This window comes from Rhinoderma darwinii, chromosome 4 (genome assembly GCF_050947455.1).
Source record: "Rhinoderma darwinii isolate aRhiDar2 chromosome 4, aRhiDar2.hap1, whole genome shotgun sequence".
Taxonomy (NCBI): Eukaryota; Metazoa; Chordata; class Amphibia; order Anura; family Rhinodermatidae; genus Rhinoderma; species Rhinoderma darwinii.
In genome coordinates, this window is record NC_134690.1 from 246,196,605 (window position 1) to 246,216,154 (window position 19,550).

The window sequence follows — 19,550 nt, forward strand, 5'->3', positions numbered from 1 at the left end:
TGCAATTCACTCGCATTGGACTGTATTTTGTTGTGTATTTTCAGCTCGGAACAATTCCGCCATGTCTTAGTGAGATGGAGGCCCAGTATAGGCAAAATTGAGAAAAGCGTAGTAAGGTACAAAAATGGCTGTGGCTAGATACCCAAATGTTAGAAATTAACGTTCTTACCCTGCCAACTTCCACTAGATTTGTAACCATTACAATGCAGGCCGACTGTTCTTGCCATATCATCCTCCAGAAATCATACACCGTTTCATGAACTGGACCTGAAAAACGATAGCATTAAATGGTTTCAGCTGTATGGAAGTCAGTGAGAATTTCGAAAAAAAAAACAAAAACATACTGGATTTGTCAACCTGCCTTTAAACAATTTCTTTATATTTATAAAGCTGACCATAGACATTGCGTTTTAGTTGGCTGATCCCACTAACAATCTAATGCAAATGGGGACCTCGTTATGTCTATTTTTAGGGGTAAATCGATCTAATAGGTGTATGGAAGCATAAACTCTCCCCTCACACTTTTGAAATAACATGCGTGAACTGGGGACTATAACCTGCTGACCAAACAGGTATCCTATAGCATAAATCCCACTGCTGCTTGCACAACATAGGACATATGATGACTCTAGCATTATGTTCTGATGGCTCTCTTCACAAAGTTAGACCATCTCTGAATATTAAAGGCTATGTACACCTTAGAAAGTTTTTTTTAATTGTAATAAAAATGTCTTAGTGTGCTTTGTGCAACTTTCTAAATTCTTATTACAAATTACTTTTACTTTTAGAGATACAGCTGCTTTGTATACTGTATACAGATCAGCTGTATCCAGTGCTGAAACCTGTATACGTTAGGTCAGCGGCACTGACTGGTTCAGTGTCAGCGAGTCCGGAGTGTCTCTGACACGCAGGATTGAGCCGTTACCGCTGAAACCTTTATCCGTAACTTAAATGTGATCGATAACAGGTGCATCCTGTGTTTCAAAGTTATGAACTTAGATGTGATCGGTAAAAGGGTGACCTGCTGACACTGAACCCGTCAGTGCCGCTGACTTGACGGATACAGGTTTCAGCACTCTAGATACAGCAGATCTGTTTACAGGATACAAAGCAGTTGCATCTCAAAAAGTTAAAACTATTTTTAACAAAAAGTAATTAGAAAGTTGCACCAAACACGGATAAAAGAAAACAAACTAAAAACAAAACAAAAAACGATTTTAAAGGTCTACAGAGCCTTTAAAATAAAACAGCCCCTATTCAATATTGGAGCCAATAAAACCCATTCACTACATTGAGGCAAACAATCATAATGTCTTAGCAAAAGTTTCTAATGAATGCATCCAAAAAAAGACAAAGTCATAAGAGAAGATTCTCTTACCTTGGGTTGCAATGTAATGACTAGGACGCTGGTATCCCTGAAACAACATGCAAAAACCGGTTAATTTCTGCTATCTACTTCCATTACCTGACTTTAACAAGCAACGCTATCAACACCACGATAAGGGAATGTAAGGAAGTCAAACAACACATTAATATATCTTATAGTGACTGCCAATTGTATATATAAAATAGGTAAATAAAAGTGGAAAACATTGTTAACAAGTCTTCAAGTTCTTCACCACTTTAGCAGGGCTATTGTTACATGTTGAAAGTTCAATTCATGTTAGCACAGTATATTAAGGCCTCATGCACACGAACATAGTGGTGTGGACGGCTGTGATTTGCAGCTCGGACGGCCGCGGAGTGTCACCCTTGGGCTGCCCGCAAATCGCATGTGCTTTCATTTCTATGAGCTTGGACCACAAAAAACGGCCATAAGACACGTCCTATGTTTTTGCGGTCCAGGCTCCTGGGCAATGCAATGAAACCACGGTCATGTGTATGGGTCCATTGAAATGAATGGTGCCAATACGTTCGTATGCATGGGGCCTAAGTTAGTTTAATAGTAATGTCCCGTAACAAAAAGAGGTTCGGGCATGGTGAATTTCAACAAGTCTGATCCTTCTTTCTCCTGAAATCTGCCATAGGGGGATAGTCAAGTGGCTCCCACACATATTAGTCACCCGATCTTGCTGAAATAAGATTTTTTTTGGCAGAGTTTCCTCTAATGTGTTTGGGCACCTTTAGCTATAGATGTTCAGTTAAACAGAGATAATAAAGTGGAAGAGAGATTGCTGCTTGACTATGCAAATTTGCTATTGAGAGGCAATAGTGACAACCCCCATAGAAGAATTTATGGCAGATATATTGGTCGTAGCCCAGTTTTCCATGAAAAAGGTAAAAGTATAAAAAAAAGAAATAGAATTTTTAATAACCAGAAAGGAGGAGAATTTCTATTATCAACCTTTATCTATATTTACAGTCATTTTAGGCCACTAGTGGAAATACTGATATTCAACATAATTTGCAATGCCTTCCGAAAGTATTCACCCCTACCCCCTTGGTACTTTTCCTGTTTTGTTGCATTACAACTTTGAATAAAATGTATTTTTAGTGCCATTTTATTTACACAACATGCCTACCGCTTTGAAGGTTAAAAATATTTTTTACTGTGACAATACAATAAATCGGACTAAAAACAGAACTTTAATGTGCATAAGTATTCACCCCCTGAAAGTCCATGGTTTTGTGGAGCCACATTTACTGCAATTACAGATGCAGAAGTCTCTTAGGTTATGTCTCTATTAGCTTAGCACATACAGACACTGGAATTTTTGCCCATTCTTCCAGGCAAAACTGCTCCAACTCCTTCAAGTTAGAAGGATTGTATTGGTATACAGTAGTTTGGCTTTAGGCTTTGACTAGGCCATTCCCAGACATCTACGTGTTTCCCCTAAACCACTCCAGTGTAGCTTTAGCAGTGTGTTTTAGGTCATTGTCCTGCTGGAAGGTGAACCTCTGTCCCAGTCTCAAATCTCTGTCAGACAAACAAGTTTTCCTCAATAATTTCCCTGTATTCACGGACATTCATCTTTCCTACAATCCTGACCAGTTTTCCAGTACCTGCCAAAGAAAAGCATTCCCATAGAGCGATGCTGCCATCACCATTCTTCAGTGTGGGAATGGTGTTCTTAGGGTTATGGGAAGTGTTGGGTTTGCGCCACACAGAGTTTCCGTTGATAGTCAAAAAGTTACATTTAATTTTAGTCTCAGCTGACCAGAGAACCTTCTTCTATGTGTTTGGGGAGTCTGGCACATGCTGTTTGGCAAAATCAAAACATGTATTCATAGGGTTTTCTTTAAGCAATGGCTTTTTTTTCTGGCCACTCTTCCATAGAGCTCCACTCTGTGGAGTATACGGCTTAGGCTTCGTTCACATATGGGCTAGGGTCCTGTTCCGTCGGAATGGGACCCCGACTGACACAAACGGAAACCAAAAGGTTTCTGTTTCCATCACCATTGATTTCAATGGTGACGGATCCAGTGCCAATGGTTTCTGTTGGTCTCCGTTGTGCAGGGGTTCCGTAGTCGACCCCGCTGTGGATCTGTGGAGTTACTTCAGTGTTATTGTCGTTGCCTGTAGAACCTCTGATTAATACCCTCCTTGTCCGGTCTGAGTTTTGGTGGGCAGCCTTCACTTGTCAGGTGTGTAGATGTGACATTTTTTCCATTTTGTTACAGTAAATTTATTGATGCTCCGTAGGATGTTCAAAGTTTGGGATATTTTTTTTTATAACCCAACTCTGATTTTTACTTCTCCACAACTTTGTCTCTGTAAAATGGGCTAGTATTTAGTGGGGTTCACTGGCTCGTGTCACCTGCTCTTACTTCCTCCTTTGATTAGGGTCACTAGGGTTATGCCTAGCTCCCCTACCTTTTCTTTTGTATAACGCTATCTATTTGCCTTGCTATTAAGTACGTGTGCGTGCACGGTGATTCACGACAATTGTATAGTAAAGGTTTATTACCATTACAAATAAGATAAAACACAATACAGTAAATATTCACGGTATAGTATCAGTATACGTCAATAGACATAACTTAATATGTATTGAGTATAATAACACTAGACGAGTCACAGTATTACAAGATATTACAATACTATCCTAACACCCAACCCACGTACCTAAACATACATATAAAATACAGTACATTCATGCTTGCTTCTATGTCCCACCCCCGCCTGACTAACTGTCCTTGTTACTAATGGGGTTAACTTTTGTACGGTTGGGGTAAATAGAGATATTGGTTCAGGGGAAGTGAAGGGTTAAATACCAGGGGAAAAGTGTAGGTAATGTGCTGGGTTAGGGCAGGCTATGGAAGGTAAAGGGTTAAATCAAGGAAATAGGATGCCAGGGGAAAAGGAGGGGAGGTAAAGTGTTATGAAGGGGGAAACGTGCTCATTGTATAGGGGGTGAGAGATGAAGGGTTAACCAGAGGAAATATGCTCGTTGTATAGAGAGAAAGGGTTAACCAGGTGAAATTTGCTCATTGTATAGGGGGGAGGGGAAGGGTTAAGTGCAGCTGCTGCACATGGGGGGTGGGGAAATATTTAGCAGCGAAGGATCCCGATGGAGCAGGTTAGAGGGGAGGTCCGTTGGTGTGGGTGAGCTGAGGAGAAAAGAGAGAGTGGACCGGCGCAGGGCTATTTAAGCTCCGCCAGTGTATTCACTCCTGATCCAGGCGCAATAGTGCCGCTCCCGTCCGGCTCCCATGGGTGACACGGTGATAGAACGTCACTGGCCGACTCATGAGCGCACAGGTGGGAAGGAGACCGCGTGTCTCCAGCCCCCCGCTGAGTAGGGAGGCGGGATAGTCAAAGGCAGACTGTCTCCCTTGGGCATTCCAGACAAGACAATGACTAATTGTCTTGTCCGGTTTTTCCTATAGCAATTTCCCAGAACCAGGGCTGTTTCTACAGCCTTGGTTCATGGGAGATAGATATAGATAGATATATATATATATATATATATATATAAAAATGTATTTATATCTGTCTAAAAGGGACACTTCCGAACACAGTCTCTGACCTGTAAGGAGAGCTCCTTGGTCTTCATGTTGCTTGCTCGGTGATGTTGCAGACTCAGGGGCCTATCAGAACAGGTGTATTGATACGGACATCGTGTGACACTTTGATCGCACACAGAGGGACCATATTCAACTGATTGTGACTTCTGAAGTTAATTGGTTTGACCAGAACTTATTTAGGGATTTCATAGCAAAAAGGGTGTGAATACATATGCACTCACAACAACTTTTCAGTTTTTTTTTAAACCAGTTTTTTTTAAAATATTTATTACATTGTAACAATTATTTTTTTTTTTTTCCTTTTTAATTCCAGATTGTAATACAACAAAACAGGAAAAACATGATACAGTTAATTAAATACCATTATTATTAAAAAAAAAAGTGGTTGTATATCTAGCAATGAGAGGCTCTCAGTTTCAGAGGATAACACCATTTATACAAGAAATAGCAACATAGAGCTACATGCAGGCAAGATGTTGTTATATCAGCTGTAGGAATCAGCAGGCATATAAAGTAGTACCCATATACAGCCACAAAAAGTACATCTGGTATAGTAAATGAGATCTAAACTAACGTCTTAACAGCAAGTTCATATACTAATCCCTGCTTTATCCAGTATAGCGCAGTAGGACATTTAGAGTATACATCAAATAAACATCACGCATAAGGGACACCAAGACTGTAAATGGGTTTTATAACAGTTTATTTTACTCTTATGCCACAACATATCTAATATATTGTGCAGACAAGGATTTGGGCATTTAAAATCAATTAAATCTTTTAGTAGAATATGTGAGAATGTAAAACCCTCTTTTCAACTTTGGTGTCTTATAAAGCATAAGCGCTAATAGAAGCACAATTGAGCGACGGACTAGTCCAGAACTGAAAGCCTCTCTTTTTAGCTTTTAACTGAAGTGCAGACTCACAACGCTTCCTAATTGAAAACCAATATTTCATTAGACATAATGAACCTGTTTAATTATCATTATATATTGTGGGGGCTATCAAATTTTCCAGAATCGTAACAACCAAAGTCATGTCACATAAAAAAAAAAGTACCGTTTTTATAAACAAATCTGACTGATTCAGTTAATAACTAGTCATTACCAGAAATTGTCATTTGCTATTTTGTACATTGTTTAAAGTCTATATAAACCTTTGGTGACTTTTTTTTTTTATCTGTAATGTATGTATATTGTGATTATAAGCACTTTTCTAGATACATTTGTTGCATACCGTTTCAGCACGGCAGCTTCTTTGTATAAATTTTACATAGAAGCTGCAGAACGCCACCGTAAGCCGAATTTGTCAGTGAGCTGGACTGACTGATCGGATGACAACAGCTTGCGTGTGCCTCTGACATACAATCTAAGCCCTAGGCTACATTCACACGAGCGTGACAGATTTACGTGTGTAAAAAACACGTGTGTAAATCTGTTTGTGTGTGTTGCGTTGTTGCATCAGTGTGCTTTGCGCATGGCATGTGTTTTTCACGCACCTACAAGCACTTTTTTTCAATGTAATTGATGCACGAAACACGAGCAGCATGTGCGTCCGTGGTTTTTATGCACCCATTGAATTGAATGGGGGACTAGGGGCGTAAAAACGCACCAATATAGGACATGCAGTAAGTTTCATGTAGCTGACACACGCTGCATGAAAAACAATAAATGTGTGAATGGCCCCATTGAAATCAATGGGTCAGTGCGCTGTGCATTTCAATGCATACGGATGTAAATTACGCATGTCTGAATGAGCCCTTATACTGATCAAATCTAAAAGTGATCAATTTAGATTTGATCAGTATAAGGCCTTATTCACACGAACGTATATTACGTCCGTGATACGTGCATGAAAATCACGTGCGTCGCAAGGACCCATGTTAGGCTATGGGGGCGTTCAGGCTGTCAGTGATTTTCACGCAGCGTGTGTCCGCTGCGTAAAACTCACGACATGTCCTACACTTGCCCGTGTTTCACGCAGCACGCACCCATTGAAGTCAATGGGTGCGTGCAAATCACGCACGGCACACGAAAGCACTACCGGGTGACACGCGTGATTTGCGCTACAGTTATTAAAGAAGTGAAGGGAAATATAAAAGCCCCTCCTTGTTTACGGTTTTGTAACATAAAAACAGTGTCCTAATGATGCAAATCACGCAACCACGCACCATATACAGATGCCACGCAGAGTTTTTTGCGCACGCAAAACGCAGAGTTTTTTGCGCACGCAAAACGCACACGCTCGTGTGAATCCGGCCTAAGATTGTGTGTCAGACACACAAGAGCCGGCGTCTGTCAAGCAGTCAGTCCAGCTCACGGACAGATTTGGTTTACAGTGATGTAATGCAGCTTATATGTAAAGTGGTAATATAGTAAGGTGCAGCGCTGAAACAGTATCAACATTTTTTCTAAATGAAGATTATAAAAGAGCTTATAATTACAATATATATATATATATATATATATATATATATATATATATACACACACACACATTACAATAACAAAATAAATTTCACCAAAGGTTTACATAGCATTTAAATCCACAGAACACACAAATACACTCAACATTGAAATTGCAACACCATGAAGGAAAAGTTTTGTAATTGTGGAAATCACAGGATCAATAGACATGTTCATGAAAACAAAATATTTCACACATCTTGATTTATTCAGTATAGAGTACGAGCGCCATGTGCAGAAATACACGCACTTACACATGTTGACATGCTATTAATGAGGTTATTAATGGGGGTCTGAGGAATGTTATGCCATGCTGAATGCACTTGGGCACGCAAATCATCAAGATTGGCTGCTGGCAGCTCTCTTTGCCATTGGCGACCGATGACATCCTAGATTTGCTCGATGGGAGACAAGTCTGGAGACACTGCAGGCCAGGGTAGCACGTTTAGATCACACAGGCTACTCACAGCAGCACAAGCAACATGCCGCCTGGCGTTGTCCGGTCAGAAAACGGTTTCTGGGACACTTTGGAAAAATGGCCATACCACTGGTTCTACGACCAAATCAATGTAAAGCCGAGCTTTTAGTGTATCTGAAATGAAGATTAGAGCGGTCCAGCTACTGTACATTTATGACATTTCAAACCATAATCCCGGGAGTAGGACAGGTGTGACGTTCCCTTGTTAATCTAAATGCTGTTGCCCACATGGTCTCCAGACCAATCTCTGGCTATTATTGCGTCCGAGACAAAAGCGGGATTCATCGCTGAAGAAGCTAGGCCTCCATTGCAGTCTTGCTATGCAACATGATACCCTTTGCCAGCGGTGGTGTGTGGTTAATGGAACACCTGTGGCTGGACGTCTGGCCCAATGTCGTGCAAAAGCCTTCTGATGGTTTGTGTCGACGCTGGTTGCCCAAGGCTTGGAATGGGACGTCTGATTTCACTTGCAGTACAGAATGGATCACTACGTGCCATTCTTCCAATCAGACGATCCGTCCGTGCAGAGGTTCGCCTCCAGGCACCTCCTACTGCCATTCCTTTCATCCCAACCTCCGGGACAAGCGGACAGTGAACAGTGCTAACCTCTCGGCCTAGGCGCACAGTTTAAGGATTCTGTCCTCCTCAGTTTGCGACAAGTGGTAATAACTGGCACATCGACGAACAGGAGGCATCGCACAATCATACCACACCACTTGATTTTTGAGGTTTCATGTGGCTAAAAAAAACATTGTTTTCAATCTGGCTTTTATGCCCCTCCCACATGCCACAGAGTACATGCTTGAAAATGTGATCATTTGCGAATCTTAGCGACACCTGCTACTTCCAAGATTTGGATAACCTTCCTGGTATTGCAATTTTAATGTTGGAGTGTAATTTCACCCCTTTAGATGTCAAAAATATAAAATCAAGATACGGTTTACTACTCCTTGCAGACAAATTAAGCAAACCTCCTACAATATTTGTAGTAATTGTTAATAATATACAAATAAATGTTGATACTTTAACTGCCCTAAAGTCGAAAAATATGTCATTTTAGACATGTCGCATCAAAAACCAGCACACAAAATTATCGAACTAAAATTAATGGATCTAGCGGTTTACACGGAGTTCTTAATCACAGTTTTTTGTAAAAATGACAGGCAGAATTATTTTCCTTTCATTTTTACAAAAGCAATCGCTAAAACGAAGCGGCAGAAGTGCTCGTGTGAGCGCTCAGCCGCTTAGTTTCTGTTGGGCTCTCTCTGGAAAGCCGATATAATACGGGCTCATAGACTTTCTCACACAAGCGCTTCTGCCGCTTCGTTTTAGCGATTGGTGGGGACCCCCACCAATCAAAACTTCTGACACATCACCATGACATGTCAGAAGTTTGTTGAACGTTTAGTTAGCCTTTAAGAAGAAAATTCTTCCGCCAGTGGTTTAATACACCTTTTTCAATGATAACTTTTACTGCATACTTAACCCTTTCCCACCCCATGACAAAACTGTACATCATGGAGTGGGGGGGGGTGTGAAGTTTGGAGGGGGCTCGTGCGCTGTGCCCGATCCATAAGCTGATGGTGTCAGCTGCGTGTCACAGCTGACACGCTGCTCTAAAGGCCAGTATCAGAGATCGCGCTGTTCCTGGGCGTTTAACTAGTTTAACAAGCAAAACGGCCCACCCAGCGACGTAATCGCAGGGCACCAATGGTTGTCAGGGCAGTCTGAGGGCCTAATGAAGGCCCCCAGGTCTGCCCTCTGTCTGCCTTGCCTCCATCAGAGCTTAGCAGAAGCCTGTAATAATGACAATATACTGCAATCCAAAAAAAATTAAAACATTAAAAGTTCAAAAAAAGTCTTTTTTTTTTCCCCATAGCAAATTGAAAAAATAAATCAACTAAATTGGTATCACCGCATCCGTAAAAGTCCGAACTTTTACAATATACCAATAATTAACTTGCACGGTGAACGGTGTAAAAAAACCCACAATGTATGTTTTATTTGGTTACCTTAGAGCTAAATTTTTTTTATAAAAAAAGTGATCAAATAATGGTATGTTCCAAAAATAATACCAATAAAAACTACAGCTCATCCCGCAAAAAATAAGCCCTCATATCGCTCAATCGACGGAAAAATTAAAAATGAACGACTCTCAGAATGTGGTGACAAAATAATTTTTTTTCTTTTAACAAATATAGATATTGTTGAATTTTGTTTGGCCGTAATCGTATTGAGCCACAGAACAAAGTTAAGTTGACGCTTTTATCGCACTGCGAAAGCCGTCAAAACGAAGGGAGTAACGAAAACCTGATGGAAAAGAACAAACTGAAGTGTGAACAGAGCCTAAGTCTGTGTTCTTATGAGGCGGTCAAAATGTGTTTTTTTGCCACGACTCGCGATAAAAACAAAGATACGCATTTTCACAGGGACGTGAGAACCAAGCCTAAACGTGGACATACACATTAGATGTATGTCGGCTGAACCTGCTGATTTTGGCAGGACGAGCCGACCATCTAATGTGTATGGCGGTGTCTGGACTCTCCCCCAAAGGCAGATGTCAGGGGAGAGAAGGATTGGGCTGTTGGATTCCAACCCTACCCGATGATTGTGTTTGTAAAGAGATAAGCCACTGCCATTCGACCGACAGCTATCTGAAATGTATGGTCAACTTAAGAAGATTTTTGCAGCACAAGCTGTCTATGATTTCTGACTATATGCAATCAAGAAATTGTGAAGGAACTGCCCTACAAAAAAATTAACGACTATTCCTTATCTGAACAGATAGATTGCTACTCTAATAAAGCAAAATACTGACGTTTTAGAAGACAAAGCATTTTCAGATTGGAAGTAATTGCTCACATTCTGGGTAAAAATCTGCTATTGCTTGGTGAATTGCTGTGTAAGAGTGAGTGCCAAAATGGCAGATTTGTACGCCACGGATTTTGATGTGGATTCCGCGTAAAATCAGGAGCAGAGTTTGACATTTTGTGGATTTGAAAATCCGCAGCATGTCAAAATCTGCTGCTGATTTTACGGCGCATGCACGTCAAAATCTGTGCAGATTTTTCCACTACAGTTGGTTGGGGTTTAGTAAACCCCATCGACCACTATTATACTGTAAATTGTTGCGACAAATCCACGACATGCAAACTCAGTGTAATTGATCATAAACCATGACGGACACCACAGCTGCCTCTATCAGTTTAGCTTGCAATTAAAAGGGCATACACTAGACAATTTTTTAACCTACTACAATACTCTATGTACCGGTAGACAAATACAAATCCTACAAAAAGTAATGCAATTGCAAGGTAATTTACAATATAGAACATGTTCAAACAAAAAAAAGGATGGAGCAGCCAAATAATCAAATCATCAAAATAAAAAATGAGCATGGAATGTTTGTAGCTAGGGAAAATATAATGCATTTCAGGGACCTTACAAAACAAACTGGACTATTTTGCTAGTTTACAATATTTTGTTACATAATAAAACGGGGGGAAAAGAAAAAAAAACAACAAAATCAAAAGAATATCAAGACAAAATATACAAAGTTAATCAGGTGAAGCATGCACAGATGTTGGGTAATAAGCATTAGTCGGAATTAAAACGTAACTGGGAACAATTTCTATAATTAAATATTTATTGTAGGGGGTCTGTTATTCACATATAGTGGTACTTACATCCCTGTACAGCCAAATCTACAGCCCAAACCAAAGTCAGGTGTGAAAGAAAGCACAACAATGTCAGTGAATACTAAGACTTAGAACAAGGAAAGTGTACAGTTTCTCTTCTTTTTAAACACTTGCAATCAATTTCATAAGCATGACATGCGGAAAAGAAACACATTAAAAAGCCAAAAGCTCAAGGCATGCAGGAACAGGGAGAAGATGGTGCAGCTCACTTACATCAATATAATTGGCGTTTATGTAGTCAGAGGATGGGTCGTCTTCCACTGGTTGTAGGATGACTCTTGAGTGATCGTCTAGTAAAAAAGTGGACCATTTTTTAGGAAAAGTTGTTACTTTTATTTAAAGGGGACCTGTCAGCAGGTCTCCTACTCTATGACTTGCATAGCACACAAGGCAATATAGTAATAGGTGTTCAGCTTACTTCCAACACAGTACTTGCCAGTAAACAGTATGATCAATCGCAGGCTGACCGTTGTCAAGCAGGTCTATTTGGCTTGTATCACACATGCAGTTTTTGTGACAGTTTTTTTTGAGCCGAAAATAGGAGTGGCTCCAAAAAGAAGGAAGTCTATAAAGGAAAATGGATGTCTCTGCTCTCTTCTGTATCCACTCCTGTGTTTGAATCATTAACTACCACAAAACTGCATGTACGATTCCAGCCTTATGAAGTGGCAGAGAAAGCAATATGTTCGACACAAGGTTTAACAGGAAACCCCCATTTTTCGTTTGTACACAGTGAAATAGTTACATAGGCTGAAAAAAGACACAGGTCCACCAAGTTAAATTTTTCTCAATGAATTACACGTCTTTCATTGCTACATTAGTTATAACCCTCAATGCACGTGTTAGTAAATAGACTTCTATCCTTTTTTTTAAGTGCTGAAATAGTATCTGCCATTACTACCTCTTGGGGTAGGGAATTCCAAAATTTGACTATGTTAACTGTAAAGAACCCTTCCCTATTTTGATGTCTGAAACTTATTTCTTCCACATGCAATGAATGTCCCCTGGTCCTTTGTAGAGTCCTTGGAAAGAACAGATGATGTGCTAGTTCTTTGAATTTACCACACATATATTTATACATTTTAATAAGATCACCTCTAAGACGTCTTTTTTCCAAGCTGAACAAGCCCAATTTTTCTAGTCTTTCCTTGCAAGAGACACCTCCAATCCCATTTAATAATTTAGTTTCCCGCCTTTGAACCCTCTCCAGTTCTCCTATATCAGTTTTACAATTTGGAGCCCAAAACAGAATTCCGTATTCAAGATTTATAGAGGGGTAATATTACATTTGAACCACAGGTTTTTATCTCACTTTTTATACAACCTAAAATCCTATTTGCTTTTACAGCTGCTGCTTGACATTGAGTGCTGCTGCTTAGCTTATTTGTAAGCAGTATACCCAGGTCATCCTCTTGGTTCGTTATCCCCAGTTTTATTCCATTTAATGTATATGCATTAATACTATTGTTGCGGTGTAGGTGCATTACTTTGCATTTATTAACATTAAATTTCATTTGCCATGTTTTTGCCCGTGCTAATAGCTCATCTAGGTCTTTCTGTAATATTTTATAGTCAAGTAACCTACAAAAGTTTTAGATGATCAGCAAAAACTAACACGTTACTATCAATTCCATCAACAATGATATTAAAGGGGTTTTCCAGTCCTAAGAAATTGATGGCCTATCCACACTTGTAGCGGCGGTTCACAGTATTACAGCCTTCTCCCATTGAAGTGAATGAGAAATAACGAACACTGTGAACCACCACTACAAGTGCCTCGGCAATTCACAGTGTAAGCAGTAAACGAGCGCTGCGGCCCCTTTAAAATAGCCAAATCGGCAGGGGTGCTGTGAATTGGAACCTGACCGATAGGATAATGATAGCGTATCCTGAGAATAGGCCATACATTTTTTAGGACAGGAAAACCCCTTTAATAAAGAGATTAAAAAGAATTGGATAAAGAGGCTCTGTCACCAGATTTTCAAACCCCTATCTCCTATTGCAGCAGATCAGCGCTGCAATGTAGATAACAGTAACGTGTTTTTTTTTTTTCAAAAACGAGCATTTTTGGCCAAGTTATGAGCATTTTTATATTTATGAAAATGAGCCTTTCTTAAGTACAACTGGGCGTGTTTAAAGTTATGTCCAAGTGAGCGTGTATTGTGTGTACACATCTGGGCGTTTTTACTGGTTTTACTAGCTGGGCGTTGTGAATAGAAGTGTATGATGCTGACAAATCAGCATCATCCACTTCTCTTCGTTACCACCCAGCTTCTGGCAGTTCACAGACACACAGCGTGTCCTCGCTCGTTCCTCCTGTGGGAGGAAGTGAGTGACGTCACAGCGTGATCTCGCGAGGACACGCTGTGTGTCTGTGAACTGCCAGAAGCTGGGTGGTAACGAAGAGAAGTGGATGATGCTGATTCGTCAGCATCATACACTTCCATTCACAACGCCCAGCTAGTAAAACAAGTAAAAATGCCCAGATGTACACACACAATACACGCCCACTTGGACATAACTTTAAACACGCCCAGTTGTACTTAAGAAAGGCTCATTTGCATAAATATTAAAATGCTCATAACTTGGCCAAAAATGCTCGTTTTTGAAAAAAACAAAAACGTTACTGTCATTTACATTGTAGCGCCGATCTGCTGCAATAGGAGATAGGGGTTTGAAAATCTGGTGACAGAGCCTCTTTAACACAGATCCTTTTGGTATCCCACTGCTGACTTTAGCCCATTTTGAGTAAGTACACAAAACAAATAAAATACAGAAAGGGAATTGTATGCTTTTTTGCATTACAGCAGTATGAATTTCGATCAGTTTCCAGGCTACTAATGGCCATTCATTTCTACTCATCTTCAATTCTTCTGTCATCAAAACCCATCCTTTTTTTCCCCTCCATCTTTTAGCCCAATATATTCCCTGTCAACTGCCACTTTTTCAGAGCAAAATGCACAGAGAGAATTTTATAGGCCCATATATGCTCTTCCAGAAGGTATTGCTGAGCACAAAATACAAACCACCCCTCCATAATTTCAATACTCAATTAAAAAACTTTTATACAGGGTCCCAGAGAACCTTTATTATTTTGGTGAGAGCAGTGCAAGGCTGTGGGACTTCAACAGTCACATGTGCAGCTCCCCATGGGTATAGCATTGTTTGCATGCATGTAATTACAGGGGTATGTGACCCTCAATAAATTTATAGGAAAGTATTAAATATGATTAGCAGCTGCACCCTCTCTTTTAGGCCTCATTCACACGAGAATATCAGAATCACGCGCGTGAATCTGGTCCGTGTGTGTTGCGTTATGCATTAGTGTGCTTTGCGAGTGGCATGCATTATTCATGCACTCAAAGCATTTTTTATTTATTTATTGAAATATTTTCAATTGAATTGATGTGCAAATCACGCACCATACACGCATGTACATCCGTGTGCGGTGAGTGGTTTTCACGAACCCATTGAGTTGGTGCGTGATAACGCACCAATATAGGACTCTCGCTGCGTGAAAAATCACGCAATGTGTGAATGGCCCCATTGAAATCAATGGGTCCGTGTGCTGTGCGTTGTTTCAAAGCACAGCACATGGACGTGATTCACGCTCGTGTGAATGAGGACTTAAGAGGATGTTTTTAATTATTCTCTAATTAGCCAGTTATAATCACTACATAGGTCTCATACTCAAAAATATTTAATTTTTATTGAAAAAACAGTACTTTAGATGAATGATAAAACCCTTTTATAAGAGAAATTACATGAACCGTACAGGGACCCTTCCAAACATGAATGCAGAAGACTTACAAGCTATGATGTTTCCATATCTATTCTTTGTCCGATTCTGATCTTTCTTGGCAACATCCCATGATGCAGACTGGCCCTCAAAGAAACTCTGTAACATTAAATCATACATACAAAATCCACATGAAGACACTAGAGATTCAGTAATAATCTGAAATTAAACAATTCATTATTAGATAAGGTAAAAACATTAATAGTGGGTAGTACAAAAAAAAAAAAAGTTTCACATTTTAATTTTGCCAGTTTTGAGTGCTGTTTTGCTATCAGCTCTCTCTTGGCAATTGTACCTCATACTCTTCTTTAAATCCATAGCTGTCAGATGTCTTCATAAGGTTAATATGTTGTAGCAGATCAGCAACTCTGATGGCCGGGTGAAGCTGCCCTGTTTGGTATGGAGACTCTGTCCCTTCGCATAAGTAACGTGGAACATCCAAGAGACGGCTGGACTCTGCTGTCGCAGTATGGTTTTCATCTGAAAACACATCAAGAAAATGACACACATCTTAGTCATGACTGATTCTTTATTTAACATAAATTAGCACCTACTGTAAATTCCTATGACAGGACTAAACGGTCAATACAAAAAAAGAGAAAAAGAAACGGGAAATAAGAATTAAGCAACGTTAAAAAAACAACAACATGTCTGAAATCCAGTCTTAAATCAAACACAATTACATCAACAATATTGAGTTAATATAGATAGTATAGATATTAGCGGCTGTAGATTGAAGCTCTTGGGCTTCAATGCAAAACCAATACTTCGGCCCACAACAAAACCTACAATGATGTCACACTGCATACAATCTGAAGAATCTGTAAAACTGGAGAGCACTAATAAACCCCCCCCCCCCCCTCTCAAGCATTTACAGGATCCATGTAAAAAAAAACACTTGTGAAAACTTCCAGCATGACCTGACAAATGATCAGAGCATGCTGGAACAGTACCACCCACACTATCAACCACATTATTAGAAAACGCAGGATGTGTGCAGTGGAGGCATCAAATCCCAAATCAGGCCACTGAATTAATTCAGACCCCTAAATAAATTCAAACCCCAAATCAGACCCATTAATTACTTCAGAACCTAGATCAGACCCCAAAATTATTTTAGACACGACTCCTAAATTAAGATCAGACTAAAAAAATAAAAATAAACTCAGACCCCAGACCAGACCCTTGTTATCTAGCAACCGCTACTCGATTCTTTCCAGGCACTGCAGCACACAACGTCGCTGCGCACATGGTCCGGATGCCAGCTAACATCAGGACCTCATTTGCCGGGGAATAAAGGGCTTAAGGTGGCAGGGAGGCCTGTTGGACTACTGGGCTATGATAACCTGTTGCAACTGCAACCCCTAAAACGATGCTGTAAGTGAAATTATATCATATTACAGTGAAGGAAATAAGTATTTGATCCCTTGCTGATTTTGTAAGTTTGCCCACTGTCAAAGACCTGAACAGTCTAGAATTTTTAGGCTAGGTTAATTTTACCAGTGAGAGATAGATTATATAAAAAAAAATAAAAAAAATAACATTGTCAAAATTATATATATTTATTTGCATTGTGCACAGAGAAATAAGTATTTGATCCCTTTGGCAAACAAGACTTAATACTTGGTGGCAAAACCCTTGTTGGCAAGCACAGTAGTCAGATATTTTTAGTAGTTGATGATGAGGTTTGCACACATGTTAGATGGAATTTTGGCCCACTCCTCTTTGCAGATCATCTGTAAATCATTAAGATTTCGAGGCTGTCGCTTGGCAACTCGGATCTTCAGCTCCCTCCATAAGTTTTCGATGGGATTAAGGTCTGGAGACTGGCTAGGCCACTCCATGACCTTAATGTGCTTCTTTTTGAGCCACTCCTTTGTTGCCTTGGCTGTGTGTTTCGGGTAATTGTCGTGCTGGAAGACCCAGCCACAAGCCATTTTTAATGTCCTGGTGGAGGGAAGGAGGTTGTCACTCAGGATTTGACGGTACATGGCTCCATCCATTCTCCCATTGATGCGGTGAAGTAGTCCTGTGCCCTTAGCAGAGAAACACCCCCAAAACATAATGTTTCCACCTCCATGCTTGACAGTGGGGATGGTGTTCTTTGGGTCATAGGCAGCATTTCTCTTCCTCCAAAAACGGCGAGTTGAGTTAATGCCAAAGAGCTAAATTTTAGTCTCATCTGACCACAGCACCTTCTCCCAATCACTCTCAGAATCATCCAGATGTTCATTTGCAAACTTCAGACGGGCCTGTACATGTGCCTTCTTGAGCAGGGGGACCTTGCGGGCACTGCAGGATTTTAATCCATTACGGCGTAATGTGTTACCAATGGTTTTCTGGGTGACTGTGGTCCCAGCTGCCTTGAGATCATTAACAAGTTCCCCCGTGTAGTTTTTGGCTGAGCTCTCACCTTTCTCAGGATCAAGGATACCCCACGAGGTGAGATTTTGCATGGAGCCCCAGATCGATGTCGATTGACAGTCATTTTGTATGTCTTCCATTTTCTTACTATTGCACCAACAGTTGTCTCCTTCTCACCCAGCGTCTTACTTATGGTTTTGTAGCCCATTCCAGCCTTGTGCAGGTCTATGATCTTGTCCCTGTCATCCTTAGAAAGCTCTTTGGTCTTGCCCATGTTGTAGAGGTTAGAGTCAGACTGATTAATTGAGTCTGTGGACAGGAGTCTTTTATACAGGTGACCATGTAAGAGCTGTCTTTAATGCAGGCACCAAGTTGATTTGGAGCGTGTAACTGGTCTGGAGGAGGCTGAACTCTTAATGGTTGGTAGGGGATCAAATACTTATTTCTCTGTGCACAATACAAATAAATATATATAATTTTGACAATGTGATTTTTTTTTAAATATAATCTATCTCTCACTGGTAAAATTAACCTAGCCTAAAAATTCTAGACTGTTCATGACTTTGACAGTGAGCAAACTCACAAAATCAGCAAGGGATCAAATACTTATTTTCTCCACTGTATATAGAGCATTAAAGTCCTGGCTGCAACTGTATCATCTGCAGCTAACACACGTTAGAGACGCGAGTTTTCAATTTGCTTATTGCTAGTAAATTTGTGGTATAAGAGAATAAAGTATCATTAAACCATTTCAGTTTTCAGAAAAAAAAGCATCTATGTGGCTAAAAATGCTGTAGTCTCCTTAACTGAGCAATATTGCAAATCAAGTTTGTTACTTTCCAGATGATCAAATTAAAAAACTTTTTCTAGGCTCTTTGTGAAAACTTCCAGTATTGGAATACGTTGAGATAAGCCAGACCCATCTTCCATGCTACACAGGACATCCTCAAGTTTGTGAGTTGTTTAGACGCACTACGCCAGGCATCTGGCAGGAGCAGCTGGGGGTGGCATCTGCCATGAATTAACACAGTAGCACCTCTCAGCAAGATTGTTAAGCCTAGCTCTCTAATTATTGGGAATGTCATATACAAAACAGATCTCATCTACAAGAGATTCTAGTGGACTGTTTAAAATTTCAAGCTGCAAGATTATACAAAAACTAAACACTTCTGCCATCCTACTTACCAGTGATTGGCACTGAAACAGGGCAGCAAGGAAAAAAAAAAAGATTTTTGTATATTATTCTTCGTTTTCTGGTCATAGATGCGTGTACAACATAATATGTTAATGGTTTGCCGAGATGGATGAAATGGATGGACAATACAGCCATGCAGACATACTACCAACAAGGTGAGGTCGCAAAAGAGTACGTATGACTAGGGTTACACCAGTATCATGGAAAACAACTGCCGGAAACCGGATCAATACTATAATGTAGACCTGCAATTGTTTCACTATACAATAGTCGGATGAATGTGCAGTTTGCTACATCTTTATCTAATAGTCACATATAGTTCAACCCAAAGAAATGGCAGTGCCCCATTGCATTGATGACATAGTACACAAAATCTGCAGTTTAGCTGTAGTCTATCACGAAATTTCTTCTACAACTGGTAAATTACAAGACGAGAAACATTACAAAAGAGGATGTGAGGCGAGGACGTCAAAAAATAATCCAGCAACCAAACTGCTACTGAATATTATAGCTTATAAACATAACAATGCCATTAAAGCAATACTATACCTAACCAACCTACAGTAATAGAAATCCCGAGTAT

At 40.1% G+C, this 19,550-nt stretch overlaps 1 protein-coding gene across 21 annotated transcripts in view; it reads right to left on the minus strand.

The window, feature by feature from the left end:
* The window catches only part of PTPRK (protein tyrosine phosphatase receptor type K), a 473,693-nt gene that overhangs the window by 46,895 nt on the left and 407,248 nt on the right, over nucleotides 1–19,550 (minus strand). For 10 of the 21 annotated variants that reach the window (XM_075862349.1, XM_075862356.1, XM_075862353.1 and 7 more), the window contains 7 exons: nucleotides 18,958–18,969; nucleotides 15,704–15,888; nucleotides 15,420–15,507; nucleotides 11,823–11,899; nucleotides 11,598–11,615; nucleotides 1,379–1,415; nucleotides 170–267 (listed from right to left, as the gene is read on the minus strand). In XM_075862349.1, coding sequence (XP_075718464.1) covers nucleotides 170–267; nucleotides 1,379–1,415; nucleotides 11,598–11,615; nucleotides 11,823–11,899; nucleotides 15,420–15,507; nucleotides 15,704–15,888; nucleotides 18,958–18,969 — 515 coding nt within the window. The remainder of the gene's footprint in view (nucleotides 1–169; nucleotides 268–1,378; nucleotides 1,416–11,597; nucleotides 11,616–11,822; nucleotides 11,900–15,419; nucleotides 15,508–15,703; nucleotides 15,889–18,957; nucleotides 18,970–19,550) is intronic. The other 11 variants (XM_075862369.1, XM_075862368.1, XM_075862352.1 and 8 more) reach the window with 3 other exon arrangements.